At 38.6% G+C, this 25785-nt stretch overlaps 1 protein-coding gene across 2 annotated transcripts in view; it reads left to right on the forward strand.

Annotated features, from left to right (window-relative positions):
* LOC144309392 (BCL-6 corepressor-like) overlaps positions 1–19372 on the forward strand; it is a 42118-nt gene extending 22746 nt beyond the window's left edge. For both annotated transcript variants that reach the window (XM_077890464.1, XM_077890465.1), the window contains 4 exons: positions 14104–14249; positions 16946–17023; positions 17229–17388; positions 18967–19372. In XM_077890464.1, coding sequence (XP_077746590.1) covers positions 14104–14249; positions 16946–17023; positions 17229–17388; positions 18967–19258 — 676 coding nt within the window. In that variant the 3' untranslated portion in view covers positions 19259–19372. The remainder of the gene's footprint in view (positions 1–14103; positions 14250–16945; positions 17024–17228; positions 17389–18966) is intronic.
* The last annotated feature ends 6413 nt before the right edge of the window (positions 19373–25785 follow it).

A 25785-nucleotide genomic window follows, 5' to 3' on the forward strand; every position in this document is an offset into this window, starting at 1 on the left:
ACAAGGGACAAAATACTTTATATATTAATAAGAATTTTAAGATAGCAAGAAGATAAACACAAATTATTGTGTAATAACACACAATAAAGATATACGAACCAAAACTAATGAAATTACAAGTAGAAATACAAAGTCATGCAGAAATGCTTAAGGATTCCAATGCATTCCTTTTAACGCAACCACAGCATGGCAAAACACAAGACTGCAATGACACAATATACCGAAAGCATCATGATACTATACCCAGTAACACTGGCATATACCTATTTCAAAGTGCACAGAGGACATTCTCCACATTATACCACATATCAGGCCACGAATAAAATCTCACTAAACATAAAAACATACAATTCATATAAAGCACTTCTCTGACTGCAGTGAGAGGAAGTTAGAGATCAGTAACAGGAACAAAACAGAAAAATTAGAAAATTTGTGGAAATTAAACAATATAGACAAAAGAACCACTGGATGAAAAAAATCAGAAGGAAAATTGGAAAATAATTAGATATAATTATTAATAATAATTATAAGATATAATTATTAATAATAACCATAAGATACCTAGGAATAAACCTAACGAAAGAGGTAAAGGATCTATACCCTAAAAACTACAGAACACTTCTGAAACAAATTGAGGAAGACACAAAGAGATGGAAAAATATTCCATGCTCATGGATTGGAAGAATTAATGTTGTGAAAATGTCCATGCTACCCAGGGCAATGTACACGTTTAATGCACTCCCTATCAAAATACCATGGACTTTCTTCAGAGCATTAGAACAAATTATTTGAAGATTTGTGTGGAATCAGAAAAGACCCCAAATAAGCCAGGAGAATATTAAAAAAGAAAACCATAGCTGGGGCGTCACAATGCCAGATTTCAGGTTGTACTACAAAGCTGTGGTCATCAAGACAGTGTGGTACTAGCAAAAAAACAGACACATAGATCAATGGAAAAGAATAGAGAATCCAGAAGTGGACCCTGAACTTTATGGTCAACTATATTCGACAAAGCAGGAAAGACTATCCACTGGGAAAAAAGACAGTCTCTTCAATCAATGGTGCTGGGAAAATTGGACTTCCACATGCAGAATGAAACTAGACCATTCTCTTAACACCATACACAAAGATAAACTCAAAATGGTTGAAAGATCTAAATGTGAGACAAGATTCCATCAAAATCCAGGAGAACACAGGCAACACCCTTTTTGAACTTGGCCACAGTAACTTCTTGCAAGATACATCCATGAAGGCAAAAGAAACAAAAGCAAAAATGAACTATTGGGACTTCATCAAGATAAGAAAGAAGCCTCTGCACACCAAAAGAAACAGTCAACAAAACTGAAAGACAACCTACAAAATGGGACAAGATATTTGCAAATGACGTATCAGATAAAGGGCTAGTCTCCAAAATCTATAAAGAACTTCCTAAACTCAATAGCAAAGTAACAAACAATCCAATCATGAAATGGACAAAAGACATGAAGAGAGATCTCACAGAGGAAGACATAGACATGGCCAAAAAGTACAAGAGAAAATGTTCCGCATCACGGGCCAAGAGGGAAATACAAATCAAAACCACAATGAGATACCACCTCACACCAGTGAGAATGGGGAATATTAACAAGGCAGGAAACAACAAATGTTGGAGAGGATGTGGAGAAAAAGGAACCTTCTTGCACTGTTAGTGGGAATGTGAACTGGGGCAGCCACTCTGGAAAACTGTGTGGAGGTTCCTCAAAGAGTTAAAAATAGACCTGCCCTACGACCCAGCAATTGCACTGCTGGGGATTTACCCCAAAGATGCAGATGCAATGAAACGCTGGGACACCTGCACCCCGATGTTTATAGCAGCAATGTCCACAATAGCCACAGACTGTGGAAGGAGCCTCGGTGTCCATCGAAAGACGAATGGATAAAGAAGATGTGGTTTATGTATACAATGGAATATTACTCAGCCATTAGAAATGACAAATACCCACCATTTGCTTCAAAGTAGATGGAACTGGAGGGTATTCTGCTGAGTGAAATAAGTCAGTCAGAGAAGGACAAACATTATATGGTCTCATTTATTTGGAGAATAAGAATTGGAGAATATAAAAAATAATGAAAGGGAATAAATGGGAAAGGAAAAAATGAGTGGGGAATATCAGAAAGGGAGACAGAACATGAGAGACTCCTAACTCTGGGAAATGAACTAGGGATGGTGGAAGGGGAGGTAGGCCGGGGGTGGGGGTGACTGGGTGATGGGCCCTGAAGGGGGCACTTGATGGGATGAGCACTGGGTGTTATTTTATATGTTGGCTAATTGAACACCAATAAAAAATAAATTTATTTAAAAAACATACAAAAGCAACAAAACTGAATAGTTCTTTGAAGGACTAACACAATTGACAAACCTTTAACTACATTGACTAAGATACAGACAAGTCTCAAATTAATGAAATATGAATTGACATCATTAAGACAGAACATGAGAGACTCCTAACTCTGGAAAGAAACTAGGGGTGGTGGAAGGGGAGGTGGGCGGTGGTGGGGGTGACAGGGTGATGGGCACTGAGGGGGGCACTTGATTGAATAAGCACTGGGTGTTATGCTATATGTTGGCAAATTGAACACCAATAAAAATTAAATTTATAAAAAAAAAGTGAAAAAAATTCATGTCATGAATTCATGAATATGAATGAAATATGAATTGACAATGGAATCATTACTACCTATTTTACAAAATAGAGGACTCAACTAATATCAGAAATAAAGTGGCATGACAAACTGACACAAATCTAGTGATTACAAGATACTATGAAAATTATATACATGGTGTTTTTAAAAACAAAATTCTTGCTGATATGAGGTCTTTTGATTTTGTTTTAAAAGATTTTATTTATTTATTCATGAGAGACAGAGAGAGAGAGGCAGAGACACAGGCAGAGGGAGAAGCAGGCTCCATGCAGTGAGCCCGATAATGGGATATGGGATTTGATCCTGGGACTCCAGTATCAAGCAACCCAGGTGTCACAAGGCCTTTTGATTTTTAAATGTGTTGACCACCATTACTTACCTCTTAGTATTTACTCTCACTGTTCCAATAAGTTTGGCAGTTCTATTTCCATTATTGTTTATATCAAGCTATTTTTTTTCCTATTTTCCCTTGTACGTACTTCTTAGACACATTGGTTGTTTAAAAATTTGTTTTCAATTTCCAGGTACTTGTGAATTTTACATTTTTCCTTCCAGTCTTGGCTTTCATTTTCATCCCATTATTGGGGAAGGTACATAATGTGATTTCATTTTACCTAAAGCTTTTTCTAATAACTGTGTTATGCTGCCTACTGGTGGAGATGACAATGTGTAAATATGGTGTCTATACATACAGGTAAATATGAGAGAAACTACAGGTAAGGAGTTTTTATACCTGTGATTTGTGAATAATGGTAACATAACTTGATTTTTGCAAAATTTCTGTTCAGTTATTATAACAACAGCAGCCCCCATTTTGGTTGAAGAGTAACACATTTATTTATTGTTGGTAAATGTTTTCTAATTGGAGTATAGTTGACATAGTTGTTACATCAGTTTCAGTTGTACAGTATAGATTTAAGTGGACAAATCTAAACTTTGTGCTATACTCCTTCAAGAATGGCTGCCACCTGTCCCCATTGAGATTACGATATCAAGGACTGTGCCTCTTATTATTTTCTAATTTTTTATAAGTTTATTTTTTATTGGTGTTCAATTTGCCAACATTCTTTTTCTTTTTTTTAAAGATTTTTTTTTTAAGATTTTATTTATTTATTCATGACAGAGACATAGAGAGGCAGAGAAGCAGGCTCCCTGTGGGGAGCCCGTTGTGGGACTCGATCACAGCAGTGTGGGATCACACTCTCAGTTGAACTGCTCAACTACTGAACCACCTAGGCATCCCTGTGCCATTTATTCTTGAGACTTACTCATTCCATAATTGGAAGCCTGTTATCTTCTACTCCCATCATCCATTTTGCCTATCCTCCCACTCTCCTCTGGCAACTATGAGTTTGTTCCCAGTGCTAATGGATCCAATTCTGCTTTTTGTTTTTTTATTCGTTTTGTTTTTGTTAATTTCTTCGTTTTAGTTTAGTTCTGCATATAATATTTATCATAAGGTTTCCATATGGTAGCTCTCTTTTTCTTCTATTGGGACCGCACCAGTTTGCATTCCCATCAACGTGCAACAGGGTGTCCCTTTCTCCACATCCTCACCAGGGACATCTGTAGTCTCCTGTTTTATTAATTTGAGGCACTCTGACAGGTGTGAGCTGGTATCTCATTGTGGTTTCAATTTGCATTTCCCTGATTAGTAATGTTGAGCATCTTTTCATGTGTCTGTTGGTTATCTGAAGATCTTCTTTCAGAAAACATCTATTCAGGTTCCCTATCCATTTTAACTGGATAATTTGGGGGTTTTTTGGGCTAATTATATAAATTTTAGGTATTTTTGGATATTAACTGCTTTTAGACACATCATTTGCAGATATCTTCTCTATTCAAGTAGATTGCTTCTTTGTTTTGTGTTTCCTTTACTTGCATAAGCTTATTTTTAGGATACTTAGCTTATTAGCATAGTTCATTCTGCTTTTATTTCCCTTGCCTCTGGAGACTTGTATAGGTCGATGTTGCTATGGCCATCGTCCAGAGTTTCTGCCTGCATTCTCTTCTAGGATTCTGATGGAATCCTGTCTCTCGTTTAGGTCTTTCTCCCGTTTTGAGTTTATTGTTCTGTATACTTCAGGAAATTGCTCCTGTGTCTGCATGTGGCTGTCCAATTTTCTTAGCACTGTTTATTGAAGACTTTCTTTTTTCCATTGGATATTCTTTCCCACTTTGCAGAGGATGAGTTGACCATAGGATTGGGGGTCCATTTCTGGGTTCTCAGTTCTGTTCTACTGATTTCATGTGTCTGTTGTACCCGCAACATATGGATGTGTGTGTGTGTATGATTAAAATGTTTTTCTTCATTTATTTAAGAGAGAGCATGTGTTCCAGTGCAAGGAGGGGCTCAGGAGGAGAAACAGACTCCCTGCTGAGTAACGAGGTGGATGTGAAGCTGGATCCCAGGAACCTAAGACCATGACCCAAGCTGAGGGCAAATGTTAAACCGACTGAGCCACCCAGGCGCCCCAGTAACATACTGTTTTGCTCATGGAATGAATTTGGAAGTTTCCCTTCCATTTCTGTATTTTGGAATAGTTTGGGAAAAATGGGTATTAGCTTTTCTTTAAGTGTTTGATAGAATTTAACCAAGGAGCCATCGGTCCCTGGCTTTGTTAGTTTTTTTTATTACTGACCATTTCTTTGCTGATTATTGGCCTGTTCTAGTTTTCTGGTTTTCTGTTTCTTCTTGTTTCAATTTTGGTGGTTTGTACGGTTCTAGGAATTTATCCATTTCTTCTAGATTGTTGAATTTGTTGCCATGTAGTTTTCATAATGGTCTTCATAGTTTTTTGGGGGGCGGATTTCAGTGGTGTTGGTTGATTTCTCCTCTCTCATTTGTGATCCTGCTTATATGGATCCTTTCTCTATTATTCTTTTAAGCCTGGCTAGAGACTTTTCAGATTTATTGATTTTTTTCCCAAAGAATACTGTCCTGGTATTGTTGATCTGTTCTGTGTTCTTTGGTTTCTTAGGTCCGCTCTCATCTTTATTATTTCTGTCCTTCTGCTGGCTTTAGGTTTTGCTTGTTGGTTTTCTTTTTCCTAGCCCCTCTGGATTGAAGGTTAAGTTGCTAATTTGGGATTTTTCTTGCTTCATGAGGAAGGCCTGTATTGCTCTTTACTTGCCTCTTAGGACCACCTTTGCTTCATCCCAAAGGTTTTGGCTGTCATCATTTCCTTTTCTTTTGTTTCCCCGTAGTTGTCAATTTCTTCCTTGATTTCCTGGTTAACTCATCTTTCTTCAGTAGTGGGTTCTTTATCCTCCATTTATATGTCGTCTTCCCAATTTTTTTTCTTGTCATTGACTTCAAGGTTCATAACATTGTGGTCTGAAGATGTGCGTGGCCTGAGGTCAGTCTTTTTTGTAGCTGTTGAGGCCTGTTTTGTGACCTAGTATGTGATCTGTTCTGGAGACTGTTCTACTCAAAAAGAATGTGTATTTTGCTGCTTTAGGATGAAATGCTCTGAAAATTCCTGATTAAAACCATCCACTCCGTGGGGTCTTTCAAGCCGTTATCACCTTGAAGATTTTCTGTCCCTTAAATTGCCATTAAGTGGAGTGTTAGTGTCCCTTGCCATTATTATATTATTATCAGTAGTTCTTTTATGGTTGTCATTAACTGGTTTATCTATTTGATTGATCATATGTAGTTTGCATAAATATTTATTACTGTTAGAACCTTTAGTTGGATTGTCCCTTTTTTATTATTATGCAGTATTATGTGGTGTCCTTCTTTGTCTCTTGTTACAGTCTTTGTTTTAAAGCTTATTTTTGCCTGATATAAGTGCTGCTGCTACATTACCTTGAGAGAGGTTTCTCCATCCTCTCACTTTAAATATGCAGGTATCTTTAGATCTGAAATCAGTCCCTTGTGGCAGCATAGATGGGTCTAAAATAGTTTCTTATTCATTATGATACTCTGTGTCTTTTGACTGGAGCACTTAATCCATTGACATCCAGAGTAATTATTGATGGATGTGGGTTTAGTGCCATTTTAATCCTTGTTTTGCCATTGTGTCTGGAGATTTTCTCTCATCTTTTCAGTAGTCTTCCTCTCTTGGATTTGTTGCTTTTGGTCTCTCCATTCGACCGAAAGAGTCTCTTATCAGATCTCTTGCAGGGCTAGTTAAGTGGTCACAAACTCCTTTAGTTTTTGTTTGTCTGGGAAACTCTTTATTCTCCTATTCTGAATAATAGCCTTGCTTGATTGAACATTCTTGGCTGCTTATCTTTGAATATCTTCATACTTTGAATATCTCATACCACTGCCTCCTGATCTGCCAAGTTTCTGTGGACATATCTACTGCTAGTCTGATAGGTCTTCCCTTATCAATAAGGGAATTCTGTTCTCTTACAGCTTTCCTCACTATATTTCACAAAATTAATCACAATTGGCTTGGTGTTGGCCTGCTTTTGTTCATTTTGATGGCAGTTCTGTGTGTCTTGGATGTGGATGTCTATTTCCTTCCCTATATTAGAGACATGTACAACTGTGGTTTCCCCAAATAAATTTTCTGCCTGCTTTTCTTCAGGGATTCCTGTATTCTGGATGTTATTATATTTGATGGATCCGTTAACTTGCCTAAATCTCTTCTCTTGTTGTAGAATTCTCTCTCTATTCTCTTCACCTTCATTATTTCCTATGTTTTCTTTAATTTGTTCTTTTGCTTCTTTAGCATGCTGTTCATTGCACTGACTGTTTTTGATTTTTCTTTATTGAATTTTTCATTTCTGACTGCTTGTTATTTTTTTAACTCTGCTGACTCTTGGGTAAGGGTCTCCCTGACATCTTCTGTTGCTTTCTGAAGGCCAGAGAGTAGTCTTAGGCCATTGTTTTATATTCTCCACCAGACATATTACTTATAACTGTTTCAGGTAGCTCTGACACCTTATCTGATTCTTTTGTGTGGATTGAATTCCTCACTCTTGGCATTTTTTCTAACTCTGTCTTCATCTCTGTGTTAGAAAAAGCTGTTTTTGTTTTCCTCCTGAGAGTTATATTCTATGAAGAAGAGGTCATGTATTGTCCAGGGCCTTTTATCCAGGGAGTATCTCTGGCATGTATGTGTGTGCACACTGCTGCTCTGTTTTGGCTGCTCTGTCCTTCAGGCTGGTCACCTGCAAGGGGCTCTCCTTACTTGCAGTGGGCATTGTTTGGTTCTTGGCCTGAAAGTGCTGAGTTTTAACTCGGTGTACTCTGGTCTGCTTGTGAAGTGAGACCTGGGGCTTGGTGTAAGCAGGTTAGGCAACAAGGGTGGGTGCTGTGCTGCTCCCCACAAGTGGCTCCATGGTTATGCCGAGAGGCAGTGAAGGGAGATGGCACCTGCCAGTGCCTTTGTTCCTGGAGAGGTATCTCCATGAATGCTGTCTCATAGGGCCATTCTCTAACAGGAGTGAATAATCTCCCCGCTGTGTGCCTCCATGTATCCTTTGGGTGGATGTTTCAATGCTGTCGGTGCCCGGGTTGTTTGGCTACCTTCTCTTGAGGAGCAGCACAAAGCCTTCGGGGCTCTATCCCAGCCAAACCCAGTTCACTTTTAAAACTCTAGGCTTTAAGCCCTGCTGCTTGCAAGAATTCAAGAAATTCAGCCCGTCTAGTTCTCCCAGCCAGTGGCTTTGGGGAAGTGTTCTCCTTGTGTGTTCCCTGTGTGCTTCTGCATTTCTCACCCTTCTCCATGGCCATGGGTCCCTGCCCTCCACAGCACCTGGAATCTCTCTTCCCTAAGCCATGTCTCTGCACTTCCCATGTTCCTTAATCTGGCTTCTTCACTCCCTGTAGTTCTGGAGTTTGTTCTCTCAGTCTTCAGCTTGGCTTCTGGGACACTTAGAATGATTTTATAGTTATCTGGTTCTGTTCATAGGATTAGGTGAGCCTAGGGTTCTCCTACTTTGCTGCCATCTTCCTCTCTGCCACATGGAAGATTTTTGATTACTGAGTCAATCTTTATCCGTTACTGGTCATATTTTCTGTTTTCCCTGAGTCAGTCTTGTTAGTTGTGTGTTTCCAGGACTCATCCATTTGTTCTGGGTTATCTGATTTGCTTATACATAATTGAGTATAGTAGTCTCATATGATCCTATTTCTGTGGTATCAGTTGAAATGTTTCCTCTCTCATTTCTGACTTTTTTTGGTTGCATATTCTTTCTTTTCCCTAAGTGAGCTAAAAGTCCGCATATTCAAAAGTGAATTCTTTGTTTTGTTGATCTTTTTGGTTGGATTTTCCTAGTCTCTTTTTCACTTATTTTTGTCCTCTGATCTTTGTTATTCCTCTCTTTCTGGTAATTTTGTCTAAGTTGTTCCTCTTATTCTAGTTCCTTGAAGTGTCATGTTAGATTGTTTATATTAGTAGTTTCACATATTTATGCATTTATCTCCCACCAGCAGTGGTTCCCACCAGCAGTGGTTGCTTTCTCTCCATAGCCTCCCCAACACTGTGTTTCCTGTGGTAGTGCTGATTTGCATTTCCCTGATAATGAGAGATGGTTAGGTGTTTGTTGGCCATTGGGATGTCTTCTTTTGAAAAATGATTCTCTGGTTCTCACATTCTCTGCCCTTCTTTCAATGAAATTATTAGTCTTTTTGACTAATAATTCTTTATATAGATTGGACACTAGGGATCCCTGGGTGGTGCAGCGGTTTGGCGCCTGCCTTTGGCCCAAGGCGCGATCCTGGAGACCCGGGATCGAATCCCACATCGGGCTCCTGGTGCATGGAGCCTGCTTCTCCCTCTGCCTGTGTCTCTGCCTCTCTCTCTCTCTCTCTCTCTCTCTCTCTCTCTGTGACTATCATAAATAAATTTTAAAAATTAAAAAGAAAAGATTGGACACTAACCCCTTATTGGATATATCATCAGCAAATATCTTCATCCAGTCAATAGGCTCACTTTCTGTTTTGTTTATGGTTCCCTACTCTATGCCAAGATTTTTAAAATTTTGGTGTGGTTTCCAACAGTTTGATTTTTGTTTCTATTCCCTTGCTATGGGAAGTTGAGGGTTTTTTTTTTTTTAATCATGAACGGTTGTATGAGATGTACTGATTTTCATCCTTTGTTTTGCTTGTATGGTGCATCACACTTATGGCTGACTAATTTGCAAATATAAAGCCATCCCTGCATCCCCTAAAAAAGAATCCCACTGATTGTGCTGAGAGATCCCATTGGATCCCCATAATATTTATATACCTTGATGGTGTCCTGTAAATACCTTAGGTTTTGTTCACTTTTCTGAATTTTTCTGTTGCTGCTTTGACTCAGGAATGCAAATGGCTTGTCTTTGTGTTCATTTATTCTTTCTTCTGCTTGACTAAGTTTGATGGCAAACCTTTCTAGTGAATTTTTCAGTTACTGTATTGTTCATGTCTGTGCTTCTGTTTATTTCTTCTTTTATAGTTTAGTTTCTCTTTGTGGATATGTTCTCATTTTACATAGGCATCATTCTTGATTTTATTCTGTTGTCTGCCTTCTCTTTTAGCTGATTGTTCATCTTTGGGTTGGTTATTTTGAATTCTTTGTCAGGTATTTCTTAAGCCTTTTCTTGAGGGCCATTTATTTTCTCGAGTGAGCCATGTTTTCTTGTTTGTGTGTGTGTGATCTTTGCAATCTTTTATTGGCACTTCATTTGGCATTTGGGGGAAAAATCTGTGTTTCTCAGTCTTTTCAGAGTGGCTTCATACAGGGAAAGACCTTCACCAGTCAGCTTTAGTACATCATCTGAGGCCCTCTTGGACTTTGTGAGAATAAGTGTTTTCTTGAGTTGTACATGTAGTTTCCCAGTGAAAGGTGCCTCTGTTCTTAAGACCCAATAATCTTTTAGTGTCCTCTGTCTGTGGTACAGCAGGCTCTCTGGTCTCTATCCATTGGTCATTTTCTTACTGTCAGTTCCAAAGCATGGGCTCTGATATGAATTGTGTCAATCTAAAAATCGTATGTTGAAGCCTTTAGTCCTAATGTGACTGTATATGGAGATGAGGCCATTAGGAGGTAATGGATGTTAAATGAGGTCATAAAAGGTATGTTTCTATCCCAATAGAACTGTGGCCTTATAAAAAAAAAGTGGCCATTTTCCAATTCTTGTGAAGAGTGTGTCACTAGAAAAAATCATCCAGAATCCTTACTAATACTTTCGAAGGTTCCAGAACTATAAGAAATAAGAATAGTTTAAGTGTCTCAATCTGTTTTATTCAGTTAAGGTAGCCTGAAAAGTTAATACAGCACTGAAAGAATGCCCCATTCACTTCAGTGTTGTGAATCAGCCACTACAAAGCTAGAGAATTTGACACACATTCCACTCTTACCTTTCTTTGTCTAGGGAGAAGCTGGGGTTTTATTCCCTGATTATCCTTGCATTATGCTGAATGAGGATACTATCACATGTAAATTCAACACATTTTCTTACCTACTTCATTGCCGCTCTTATAATGTTAAGTCAGTGTTTCCATGGGACAATGTGAGCCTGAGGTTTCCAATTTCTCCATCTTGTTCTGGTCGCTCAACTGTGGTTTTAATATAGTCTTTATCAAAGTCTCAGCATTTTTGGATAAGTTGAAAATCCATCCTAAAATTCATATGAAATCTCAAGGGACCTCAAATAACAAAAACTATCTCATAAATAGCAAATCTTTTGTCTTGATTTTTCCTGATTCCAGAATTCACCGTAAAGCTACAGTAAGCAAAGCAGTATGTTACAGCATAAAGGCATATGTATTGAACAATGGAATGCAATAGATAGAGCTGAAATAGACCATGGCATACGTGGTCAAGTGGTCTTCTACACATATTCTCAGACAATTCTGAGAGGTAGTGGGATATTATGTTGGCCAGTGTTTTGTTTTTCACAAAACAAAACAAAAGCTTTGTTTTGTAGAAGCTTTCTGATCCCATGAAGCCCATGTAGGCCCCGTAAGTCCCTCTCTGCTCTGCACGTTATGCCTGGATTCAGCAGTTTCAACCTCACACTTCTCATTGCCTCTCCTCTAACCTCCAATTTTGGACTCCTCTTCGACAGTTATGGGCAAATTGGAGACCTCCCTCTGCCTACTCTTCCATGTGTGTTTCTTTCCATCAGCTAGCTAATAGAACCAGAGCACGAAGTCTTGGCCAGTCTTCTAATGGTCATGTGGCTCAGAAGAGCCTCCAAATATGAAGGTTTACACATGCACAGCATTGGTTGAGACGCTGGTCTCCATAATTTATTTAAGTAAGCATGCTTAAAGGATAAGTTAGAAAGTACTGCAAGTACAGAAGGCCACTGTTGGTTTCATGTAAGACCTGCTGTCATAACCCACATTCTCAGAGCTGGCCCCCATCCTATCCTTGACAATGTTTTATCAATCAGAGGCCCAGGTCTGAGGAACCCGGGAAGTGTTTCTGGGATTCTGTGCAGAGAGAGCTACTACAAGGCAAGGCCTGACATTTCTGAAATTAGCAAAAACTGAGATGTATTTGATCTGTCACATTTCCAAAACAGCATTCCTTCAGGATGAGACTGCAGGCAACATTCCACAATTGAGTAGATGTGAATGGGAAGATTTTGTACTTTCGTGAGAACTCATCACAGTAAGTCTCAGTTCAGGCTAACTTTAGAGAACTATTTTTTTCTCTTTCCATCATTTCCAGAGCATCAGGGTCAGAGGGGTTGGTCATTAATCTCTGTGAAGGTTCTGGGTCTAGCTTCCTCAAGAGAGTTTACACTAATCACTGATGTCTGTGATCTGGTTCTTTAATAAGGGGGTAGGCATTTGTTATTTTTAGAATTTTCCATTTAAATTTTGGGTAGTTAACATACAGTGTTATATTAGTGTTTCAGGTGTACAATAGCATAATTCATTCCTTCTATAGGTCACCTGAGGCTCCTCACAAGTAAGCTGTTAGTCCCCATCACCTGTTTCACCCATGCCTCCACCCACCTCCCCACACCCACCTTCCACACCATCAGTGTGTTCTCTCGGGTCAAGAGTCTGTTTCTTGGATAGACTGTCTATCTCTCTCTCTCTCTTTTTTCCTTTGCTCAGTTGTTTCTTAAATTCCACATATGCATGGTCATACGGTGTTTGCCTTTATCTGACTGACTTGATTGTCTTAGCGTTATACTCTCTGGCTCCATCCATGTCATTGCAAATCGTAAGATTTCTTTTCTCTTTTTTCAACATTTTATTTATTTATGAGACATACACACACACACAGAGAGACAGAGAAAGAGGCAGAGACATAGATGGAGAGAGAAGCAGGCTCCATGCAGGAAACACGATATGGGACTCAATCCCAGGACTCCAGGATCACGACCTGAGGGGAAGACAGGTGTTAAACCACTGAGCCACTTAGGCTTCCTGCAAATGGTAAGATTTCATCCTTTTTGGTGGCTAAGAAATATACCATCATATCTTAGAGTGTACATGTATCTCTTAGAATCTGTATTTTTTTTGTTCTTTGGGTAGATAACCTAGTATTACAATCACTGGGTCATAGGGTGATTCTTTTTAACTTGATGAGGAACCTCCATACTGTTTTTTAGTGTTGCCGCACTGATTCCCTTTCCCACCAACGGTGTAAGATGGTTAGCTTTTCCTCTGCATTCTCACCAATATCTGTTGTTGCTTGTGTTGTTAATTTTAGCCATTCTTACAGGTGTGAGGTGATATCTCACTGGAGTTTTGATTTGCATTCCCATGATGTTGACTGATGTTGAGCACCTTTGCATGTGTTGTGGGCCATCTGCATGTGTTCTGTGGACAAATGTCTTTTCGTGTCTTCTGCCCATTTTTTAACTGGATTATTTGTCTCTTAGGTATTGAGTTTGGTAATTTTTTATTTATCTTTGCATACTAGCACTTTACCTGATATGTCATTTGCAAATATTTTCTCCCATTCTGCAGGTTGCCTTTTAGTTTGTTGATCATTTCTGTCCTATGCAGAAGCTTTTTATTTTGTTGAAGTCCAGTAGTTCATTTTTGCTTTTGTTTCCCTAAAAAATGAAGTCTCTATAAAAACTGAATACCAATTCTTTGTTGTATTGGTTTCATTTTCATTATGGTGGGATTTCTTCCCCCTTCTGTTAGTAACCTTACATAGTCTGTCACTGCTTGATGTCCTTGAATGTTTTCACTTTTGTCTTGAACTAGGGTCTTGAATTACAATAGATTTGCATTTGAGAATTAGTTCAGAAATAATTCCTTCAAAAGCCATATAATGGACCTGAAAGAAATAAGAGTATTTATCACCTCTAATCTTGGGTGTCACCATATCTGTTTCCTGATCTGCAGAATGACTCAACAGTACATATTTCTTGGTGAAATATCACATACTATAGGACGCTTATCATGCATGGTACACACCCACCTTCTGTAGCCTGTTATTAAAGGAAACAATGTAAGAAGTATGTGTGCACACTTTAATCCACCTGCATGTCTCTTCCTAGGCCACTCCATGATGCAGTTGAGAATGATCACTTGGAAATTGTCCGCTTGCTCCTCTCCTATGGTGCTGACCCCACTTTGGCTACATACTCAGGTAGAACCATCATGAACATGACTCACAGCGAACTTATGAAAATGTTTCTGGCAGGTAGGTCACTTCAGGAAACAGGAATGGCAAAGTTTAAGAAGTATTCTTTATTCAAACTCAAATGGTAACTGATTTACATTTTACTAAGTAGAAATTAAAAAGCTTTAGATTTTAGGACAGCAATAAGGTTGCCTTTTGTGTGGTATAAGACAGTACTCTACTTAAGCTAATTAGTTTGGTGATCGGCTATTGCTTCTACACTTACTTTGGCCAACTTGTACTAATGTTTACAAAGATTTTCTAAATATATACATGTTCTACATGTGCATTTTTAAGTTAGGATTTTTTGATACATTATTTTATTCAAATACCAGTCTGATCACACAGGGTCCAAGAACACTAAAATAATAAGCCACATAGAAAGAGATGTTAAAGGTTGGTCTTCAAACATAGCCAATGATGTTATGCTTGCCTGTGACCTCGCCAACATCAAACCACATCCACACCTTGGTGGCCACCAAACCATTCAGTAGAGCTTCCTTAAGCATGAGTTGTTTAAAGCTACCAGTTTGAGCACTCTTGACAATTTTTTTCAAGCTCTGAATAGCTGTAGGGATCTCAGCAAGGGTTGGAGGAACCAGCTCAATAAGCACAGTGCCAAAATGTGGCCAGTCAAGGCTCCCAGTAAGTCACAGCAGCATTCTCCAGCACCAGAGCCTACTCAGCGAGGTTACTGACAACCTGGGCATGGTTCCAGATGGAAGTAGGTGAGGTATTTTTACATATCAAGTCTGGGAGATAGCAAAGATTCATACATCCCAGTCTTGAAATTTTTAGGGTGATTCCATTACACAAAAGCTGTTGTTTAAGGCACAGTCATTAGAGGATCCCTAAAACACAGCACAAGTTTTTCATAAATGCGAGGAATGTGTATAGTTAAATTTTTTTTCATTCACTTACTGTCAAACAATGCCACTGACTCAGATGGTAATAAACCCTCATTTATCTTGTTAGTCTTATGGTGGAAAAAAAACGTTAGTGTCAAAGAAGAGAGAGGGAAATGCAGCACTTCTTTCTTTTTGCAGAAAGAAATTACTTTTTGCTAAGTAATTCTTAGCTTGCAATCTGGTGTTTGTGGTGTGCTAGCTACTGTTAGAGGTGGCCCATATCTAGCGAATAGCAGTGATTTGGTGTGTAGATTCTTGCCAGGTAGAGCCAAACTATTCTTTATTTGTTTGAGAGTTGTAGCAATGTGCAGCAAGAAAATTCTCTCAGATATGCAGGAAATGACATGCTAGCCTCTTGCGAATTCATAGGAGAATGCCTCCAACTCTGTTTGCATTATTTTCTATCAGCAAGTTTTACTGTTCTTTTTAAATTCATTTTAATTGTGGTTACAAACATATAACTTTAAATTTTCTTATATATTAAAATTTTTTAACATTTAAATTATTTATTTGAGAGAGACACATAGTGCATGAGCAGGGCGAAATGGGGAGGACCGGAAGAGGCAGAGGGAGAAGCAGACACTGCTTTGAGCAGGGAGCCCAATGAGTGGCTCCATCCCAGGACCCTGGGATCATGACCTCTTCTTTCAGTGTCATATCCAAGAAATTATTGGATTGCAATTTTTGAGTCTTTTCCCCTACATTGTTACAGTTTTAGGTCTCATGTTTAGGTCTTTAATACATTGGGAGTCATTTTGTGCCTACGGTGGAAGGTAAGTATCCAGCCTCATTCTTGTTTTATGTATATACAATATTCCCAGGACTGTTTGTTAAGGAGATGGTCCTTAGCAGCCTTGTCAAGACCTTTTCACAGTTTGTTATCAGCATTCTGTTCTTTCCCACTAGCCTATATGCCTGTGTTTAAGCCGATACGATACTGTCTTGATTCCTGTTGCTTTATAGTATGATTTGAAATCAGAACTGTAAAGCCACTATGTTTGTTCTCTTTGAAGATTACTTTGGCTATTTGGCATCCCTTGAGATTCCACATGAATTTTAATATAGGTTTTTCTATTTTCGAAACAAAACAGTGTCATTGGGATTTTGATAGAGATTGCATTCAATCTGTAGTTTGCTTTGGGTTGCAAATTTAAAATATTAAATTTTATAACCCATGTGCATGGGTTATGGATCTCTTTCCATCTATCTGTACTTTCTTAGAACTTTGAAGCAAAGTTTTATAGTTTTGAGTATACCAGTGTTTTGCCCCCTTGGCTGATTGAGTACTTACTCTTCTTTTTTTTATTGGAGTTCAATTTGCCAACATATAGCATAACACCCAGTGCTCATCCCATCAAGTGCCCCCCTCAGTGCCCATCACCCAGTCACCCCCACCCCCTACCCCCTCCTTTCCACCACCCCTTGTTCGTTTCCCAGAGTTAGGAGTCTCTCATGTTCTGTCTCCCTCTCTGATATTTCCCACTCATTCTCCACTTACTCTTTTTGGATGCAATTGTGCTATTTTATTTTCTTGTAGGATTGTTAGTGGAAAAGCAACCAGTTTCTGTGTTTTGCCTATGTATCCTGCAACTTTGGTTAAATTGTTTTTGTTGGGTTTTTTTTATTTTATTTATTCATGAGAGACACGGAGAGAGAAGCAGAGACATAGGAAGTGGGAGAAGTAGGCTTCCTGCGGGGAGACCGAAATAGGATTGGATCCCAGGACCCCGGGATCATGACCTGAGCCACCCAGGTGTCTGAAATCATTTTAAGTTTTAAAAAATCTTGTTACTTTCGTTCCCTCTTCAGATTATTTCAGTGACCTCCGGGGTCACAGTGATGATGAGTTTATTGCCCCTTGGGAGTTCTATGGAAGCTCTGTGTGTGGTAAGCAGTATGATTTTTTTTTAAGTTTACTGGGAAATGAATGTATTACATAACATTTCTCACTGGTGTGGGTGAAGGGTAGCTGGATGGTGGGTGCTATAAGCAGAGATCATTAGGAAATGTTCTCTGCTTCTCTAGAATCAATTAATAAGACGTAAAATCTTGATGGAGTGTACTGATTCCTTTTCTCTTTTCTTTCCATTAGAACCAGATGAAAAAGCTGGACATAATGTTTTGGCAAACCCTCCGGGACCAGAGGACCAGGATGATGAAGATAAGGCTAACAACAGTGATGTGTTTGAATTTGAATTTTCAGATAGCCCCCTCTTACCATGTTATAACATCCAAGTGTCTGTCTGTCAGAGGTAAGCATTTATATCCTAGGATTGAAAAGTATTGAGTGTTGGGTTAGCTGGGCCTGAAAACCCTTTTAAGCCAAGGAGAGTGGGTGAGTGCATTTTAAGTGTCCATGAATCTCACTTAATGATCCTGTCCTGAAAAGATTAGCTATTCATAGTGGGGTCACATGGATAGTGCAATATAAACTGTCCCTATGAGAATACTGCCAAGGCTAATAAGACCCCAGAGTCCAAAGCATTAAAGTTGTCATTAACTGGAATCCACAGAAGAGTTGGTCCCTACTACATACTAGAGGCTTGGCAACATGCCCTTATATGTACCTTCTTAGGCACACAAAGTGTACTTCACTATGTTGTTAATCTCCCTTTCCTAATTGTGATTAGGAAAGTCATCATTCATGGTTCCTGGAATCTTTGTATATAAGATTTGCTTAAATCCAGTCTTGCCCTCATTGTGGAGCCAGCAAGCCCTGGTAACCAGTCTCTCAGGATATCCATATCAACAGACCTGTGCTCTGCTGCATGTTAACAAAGATCAGTGAATATTTTCAACCTTGGTTTCTCAAGTTATGAGTATGCCTACTATTATAAGCCATGAATTTTATTAGTGATCATACATATATGTAGACATATATCTGTACACATACATATATATATGTATACTTAAGTATATGTGTGTATGCATGTATGCATATCGCAGGATATATTAAATAATGTGACAATTTGCAAAAACATCAGCCTCAAAAGACGTGAGTAATGGGGCTAGAGATATGTGCAAGGGACAAAACCCGAGGTAGCCTTCTATATTTGGAATGCCCTATTGTAGGAAATATCAGAAAGGGAGACAGAACATGAAGACTTCTAACTCTGGGAAATGAACTAGGGGTAGTGGAAGAGGAGGAGGGCGGGGGGTGGAGGTGAATAGGTGAGGGGCACTGAGGGGGGGGCACTTGACGGGATGAGCACTGGGTGTTATTCTGTATGTTGGCAAATTGAACACCAATAAAAAATAAATTTATTATTAAAAAAACACAGGCAGTTGATTAACACACACATACACACACACACACAGAAAAGAATGCCCTATTGTGGCAGAGGGGGTGAAGAGATCAAAAAGATGTTTGTAATCAGTCCTCTTTGGTTGGGACACAAACTTCTCTCAGTGACTATAATGGGACACATTGTGTTATTAACTAGAATTATTATTAACTAGAATTGTGGTCAGAGCTGAGTGAGTAGGACTTTGCCTATTTTTGTCAGCAGTGAGAACAGTAAAGTGGCATGTTGATGAGTCTTGTTATGATGTCCCTCTTTTATAAAAATGTTTTGGTCTTCTCTAGATGAGAAGCCAGATGAGTCCATATTTACTTCCACTACAAGCAGATGCTTTTGCTCACCTAGACAGAAGACTGTTTGTTGGTCCCTGTGTGGTCATAGGAAGAAATGGTAGGGATGGAGGTAGAAGTGGAAGAAACTGATGCTTTTGTTAGAGCTATACACTGGTTTACTGGGGATGCTAATTAATTACCAGAAGGAATTTTTGTTTTACCAGAAATTTGAACCCCTTTCCTTTTTATTTTGTAGGGCGCGAAACTGGTTTTTACTTTCAGATGTCCTTAAAAAATTGAAAATGTCATCCTCCATATTTCGCTGCAATTTTCCAAATATAGAAATCATTACAATTTCAGAGGCAGAATTTTACAGGCAGGTTTCTGCAAGTTTCTTATATTCTTGCTCCAAAGAACTGGAAGCCTTCAATCCTGAAAGCAAGGAACTATTAGATTTGGTTGAATTCACAAATGAACTTCAGACTCTGCTTGGCTCCTCCATGGAATTGTTAAATCCTAGTGACATGGCCTTGGAGAAGGACGACTGATGAGCAGCAGTATAGTCGCACTGTGGACAGGTGGTGTTGTGTCAATTCCATGCATATTTGTTCAAAATACAACTGTTTCTTTAAAAAATAAAAGGACACTTTTACTTATGAAAATATCTGTGCTTTATATAAGACTCCAGTTGGAAGACTTTCGTTTTATTTTTTATTTTTATTTTTTTAAGACTTTTGTTTTAAATTAGTTTGTATGAAATTGCTGATGTGTCTTACTTCTAAATGTACAGACGCTGCTTTGGAAGGTTCATTTTCACTTGAAACATTGTTTCTTTTCCTTTCTCTTTAAAGGAGAAAGTTAATTAGGTAAGACCCGCTCACATGAGACTCTTTTTCATACAAATGCCTGATGACAGATTGTCAAATATCAAAGTGAGGCCATCAAATTGAAAAGGTGTTTGGAAGAACACAATTGGTGAGGGCACTTGAGGTTGTAACTTTTTGTTTTATTTACACAGTATATGCTATTGGCCATATGTATGCTTTTGGATATAAATCAAATTAAGACAACACCCTCACACAGCAATTAATTATATAAACTTCCTATCCTACCTTAAAAGCTACAGTATTAGTTTCATGCTTCAACTGGATTCTTTTTTGTATAATATTGTCTTAATAAAGAAGACTCTGACCTATTTTTCTGTCTGCTATTCAATATTGAAAATTAACTGGAATTTGCACTTAAAAATGTGCAGAAAATGCACTTTTTCTGAATGGGGTATTTTCAACTCGCATTTTGACTTTTACAAGAAAATCCTGCCTTTTTAACAGCTTTATTAAAATGTCCTGAAGAAGCAATAAAACTATTGAATAAATGAGAAAATGGAAGTATTTTGTGTTTGTGTTCCTAAAATACATGGTTTTTAGTATTTAAGAAAAAATACTGGTGTTCATATTCTTAGCTTATATAAATTTATAGCCTCTGTAAAACCAAAGCAAAATGAAGATATCCAAGGAAATACGCTCTGGTTATGATCTTGAGTCCCTCCTCACCCCCTGCCCTAAAATCTCAACTCTAGGAGTGTGCACCCTATGCCTGCATACATACATATAAATGAACACAAATGTGTTATTTAGATAAACATTCTTCAGCTCCCCAATTTTTATTGTTGTAAAATATATATGTTCTAAAATTTACTATCTGAACCATTTTCAAAAGTACGTTTTTTTAAATGTACAATCATAATGGTATTAAATATAATGTGCTACCATCCGTCCATCTCCACCATCCATCTCAAGAACTCTTTTCATCTTCCAAACAAACGGCTAAACAATAGCTGCCCATTCCTCCCTACCATACTCCCTCGTACAATATTCTCGGTCTCTGTAATTTTAACTCTTCTCCGTATCCCATAAAAGAGGAATTACGCACTATTTGCCCTTTTTGTGACTACTTAATTTCCCTTAGGCCAAATATCCTGAAGGTTCGCCATGTTCTAGCACATTGCAGAGTTTCCTTGCTTTTTAAGGCTGACGGACATTCTATAGTACATTCCAAGCATGTTTTGCTTAACCATTCATCTTTTGAGGGAACCTGGGTTGCTTCCATGCTTAGCCACTGTGAACATGGATGTAACTAACCATTCAAGATCCTTTAAAATTCTGTCAGGGGGATACCTCAAAGTAAGAATTTCTGGTTTATAACATAATGATAGTTTAATTTTTTTTTAGGGACCGACATTCTGTTTTCCATTTTTACATTATAGCCAACAGTGAACAAGGCTCCATTATCCACATCCTCACCAACACATGTGTTGCACAAATTGGTTTAACAATATGAATCCAGTTTGTTGTCTGTTGTCTGTGCTTTTGGTACCATATCTAATTATTGCTAAAAACGATGTCATGAAGCTTTTGCCCTACTTTTCCATCTAAGAATTGGCAGTTTGAGCTCTTGGGTGAATTTTGAACATGGTGTTTCTTTAGGCCCCAACTTCATTCTTTTCCACGTTAGGTATCCCATTTTTTGAGCACATTTGTTGAAAACAGTCATTTCGTTGAATGGTCTTGGCCACCTTGTGGAAACTCATTTGACCAGGTATTTGAGGACTTACACTGGGCTTTATTTTGTCCTATTAGTCTTTACAACTTTCTTCATGCAGTACCACTGTTTTGAGTACTGTAGCATTCGCACTAAGATTTAAAATCAGGAAATGTTATACTAGCCCTCCCCTCCAGTTCTGTTCTTTCTCAAGGTTGTTTTGGAAGTTCATGGTCCTGTGAGATTGCACATGAATTTTAGGATGAGTTTCTGTTTCTGGAAAACAAAACACAAACAAAACACATCTTTGGGACTTTGACATAGATTGCACTGAATCTACATAGCTTTGGGTATCATGGGCAGCTTAACAACATTAACTCCACTAGTTTATCAGCATGGGTGGTCTTTCCACTTACTTGTGTCTTTAATGTCTTTCAGCAGTATTTCACGGTTTCATTATACAGTTCTTTCACTCCCTTGGTTAGCTTCATTCCTAAGTACTTACTCTTTCTGATCCTATTATAATTGGAGTTATTAATTTTCTTTTGGTTATGTTTACTGTATAGAAATGCAACTGATTTCTTTTTCATTTAGGTGTGATAAACATACTGTAAAAGTGTCAGGAGTAGAATATAGTGACTCATCACTTTCTACGATACCCAGTGCTAATCACAACAATTACCTTCCTTAATACCCATAACCCACCTTGCCTATCTGCTACCCACTCACCTTTGGTAACTAACCATCCGTTCACTAGGGTTCTGAGTCCCTTAATGATTTGTCATCTCTCTCGTTTATTTCCTTCTGCTTGTTGATATTGTTTCTTAAATTCCATTAATCAGTGAAATCACATATTTGTCTTTCTCTGATTGACCTGCTTTACTTAACATGATACTCTCTAGCTCCACATTGTTGCAAATGGCAAGATTTCGTTCTTTTTTAAGGCTCAGTAATATTCCATTATAAAAAATAAATTTATTATTTAAAAAATAAATAATAAAATTATAAACATAGTAGGAAGAGCTATATGCCAATAAGCTAAGCAATCTGGAAGAAATGGACGCATTCCTGGAAGGCCACAGACTACCAAAATTGGAACAGGAAGAAATAGAAAACCCGAACAGGCCAAAAACCAGGGAGGAATTTGAAGCAGTCATCAGACACCTCCCAAGACACACAAGTCCAGGGCCAGATGGCTTCCCAGGGGAATTCTATCAAACGTTTAAAGAAGAAACCATACCTATTCTACTACAGCTGTTTGGAAAGACACAAAGAGATGGAGTACTTCCAAATCCGTTCTTTGAGGCCAGCATCACCTTATTTCCAAAACCAGACAAAGACCCCACCAAAAAGGAGAATTAGAGACCAATATCCCTGATGAACATGGATGCAAAATTTCTCAACAAGACACTGGCCAATAGGATCCAACAGTACATTAAGAAAACTAACTGTTCACCATGAGCAAATAGGATTTATCCCTGGGACACAAGGTTGGTTCAACACGTAAAAAAAAAAAAAAAAAAAAAAAAATCAATGTGATTCATCATATCAGCAACAGAGAAAACAAGAACCGCATGATCCTCTCGTTAGACGCAGAGAAAGCATTTAAGAAAACACAGCATCCATTCCTGATAAAACTCTTCAGAGTGTAGGGATAGAGGGATCATTCCTCAACATCTTCAAAGCCAGGTACGAAAAGCCCACAGCAAATATTCTCAATGCGGAAGCACTGGGAGCCTTTCCCCTAAGATCAGGAACAAGACAGGGATGTCCACACTCACCACTGCTATTCCACAAGAGTCCTGGAAGTCCTAGCCTCAGCAATCAGACGACGAAAAGACCTTGAAGGCAATCAAATTGGCAAAGAAGAAGTCAAACTCTCCCTCTTCACCGATGACATGACAGTCTACGCAGAAAACCCAAAAGCATCCACCCCAAGATTGCTAGAACTCATACAGCAGTTTGGTAGCATGGCAGGATACAAGATCAATGCCAGAAATCAGTGGCATTTCCATACACTGACAATGAGACTGAAGAAAGAGAAATTAAGACGCCAATCCATTTGACAACTGCACCCAGAAGCGTAAGATACCTAGGAATAAACCTAACCGAAGAGGTAAAGGAGCTATACCCTAAAAGCTATAGAGCACTTCTAAAAGCTATCGAGGAAGACACAAAGAGATGGAAACATATTCCATGCTCATGGATTGGCAGAATTAATCTTTTGAAAGTGTCCATGTTACCCAGGGCCATTTACACATTTAATGCACTCCCTATCAAAATACCATGGACTCTCTTCAGAGAGTTAGAACAAATTATTTTAAGATCTGTATGGAATCAGAAAAGACCGCGAATAGCCAGGGGAATTTTAGAAAAGAAAACCATATCTGGGGGCATCACAATGCCAGATTTCAGGTTGTACTACAAAGCTGCGGTCATCGAGACAGTGTGGTACTGGCACAAAAACAGACACATGGATCAGTGGAACACAATAGAGAACCCAGAAGTGGCCCCTGAACTTCATGGTCACCTAATATTCGATAAAGGAGGAAAGACTATCCACTGGAAGCAAGACAGTCTCTTCAGGAAATGGTGGCCTGGAAAATTGCACATCCACAGGCAGAAGAATGAATGAAACTAGACCGCTCTCTTCTTGCACCATACACATTTCGAGATAACTCAAAATGGATGAAAGATCTAAATGGGAGACAAGAGTCCATCAAAATCCCAGAGGAGAACACAGGCAACAAATGCCTTTTTGGAAATCGGCCACAGTAACTTCTTGCAAGATACATCCATGAAGGCCAAAGAAACAAAAGCAAAAAGGAACTATTGGGACTTCATCAAGACAAGAAGCTTTTGCACAGCAAAGGATACCATCAACAAAACTAAAAGACAACCTACACAATGGGAGAAGATATTTGCAAATGACGTATCAGATAAAGGGCTAGTTTCCAGGATCTACGAAGAACTTCTTAATCTCGACACCAGAGAAACAAACAATCTGATCATGAAATGGGCAAAAGACATGAAGAGAGATCTCACAGAGGAAGTCATACGCATGGCCAACATGCACATGAGAAAATGCTCTGCATCACTTGCCATCAGGGAAATACAATTCAAAACCTCAATGACATACCACCTCACACCAGTGAGAATGTGGAAAATAAACAAGGCAGGAAACCACAAATGTTGGAGAGGATGCGGAGAAAAGGGAACCCTCTTACCCTGTTGGTGGGAATGTGAACTGGTGCAGCCACTCTGGTAAACTCTGTGGAGGTTCCTCGAAGAGTTAAAGATAGACCTGGCCTACGACCCAGCAATTGCACTGCTGGGGATTGACCCCAGAGTTTCAGATGCAATGAAATGCCGGGACACCTGCACCCCGATGTAACCAGGGAGGAATTTGAATCAGTCATCAGAAACCTCCCAAGTCCAGGGCCAGATGGTTTCCCAGGGGAATTCTATCAAACATTTAAAGAAGAAACCATACCTATTCTACTACAGCTGTTTGGAAAGATTTGAGCTCTTGGGTGAGTTTTGAAGTGGTCTTTCTATAGGCCCCAACTTCATTCCTTTCCATGTTAGGTATCCCATTTTTCCAGCACATTTTTTGAAAACACTCATTTTGTTGAATGGGTTTGGCCACCTTGTGGAAGCTCATTTGACTCAGTATTTTGGGTCTTACACTCGGCTTTATTTTGTCCTATTAGTCTTTACAACTTTCTTCATGCAGTACCACAGTGTTTTGAGTACTGTAGCATTTGCACTAACATTTAAAATCAGGAAATATTGTCCTATCCCTCACCTCCAGGTCTGTTCTTTCTAAATGTTGTTTTGGAAGTACACGGTCCTGTGAGATTGCACATGAATTTTAGGAATGGTTTTTATTTCTGGAAAAAAAAAAGAACAAACAAAACACATCTTTGGGACTTTGACATAGATTGCACTGAATCTGTAGATAGCTTTGAGTATCATGGACAGCTTAACAACAGTAATTCCACTAGTTTATTAACATGGATGGTTTTTCCACTTGTGTCTTTAATGTCTTTCAGCAATATTTCACGGTTTTCATTATACAGTTTTTCCACTCCCTTGGTTAGCTTCATTCCTAAGTACTTACTCTTTCTGATCCTATTATATTGGAGTTATTAATTTTCTTTTGGTTATGTTTACTGTATAGAAATGCAACTGATTTCTTTTTCATTTAGGTGTGATAAACATACACTGTAAAAGTGTCCGGAGTAGAATTTAGTGACTCATCACTTTCTACGTTACCCAGTGCTAATCACAATTACCCTCCTTAATGCCCATAACCCACCTTGCCTATTTGCTGCCCACTCACCTTTGGTAACTAACCATCCATTTACTAGGGTTCAGAGTCCCTTAATGATTTGTCCTCTCTCTCCTTTGTTTCCTTCTGCTTGTTGATATTGTTTCTTAAATTCCATTAATCAGTGAAATCACATATTTGTCTTTCTCTGATTGACTAGCTTTACTTAACATGATATTCTCTAGCTCCACGTTGTTGCAA

Source organism: Canis aureus, chromosome Y (genome assembly GCF_053574225.1).
Source record: "Canis aureus isolate CA01 chromosome Y, VMU_Caureus_v.1.0, whole genome shotgun sequence".
In the NCBI taxonomy this organism is placed as follows: Eukaryota; Metazoa; Chordata; class Mammalia; order Carnivora; family Canidae; genus Canis; species Canis aureus.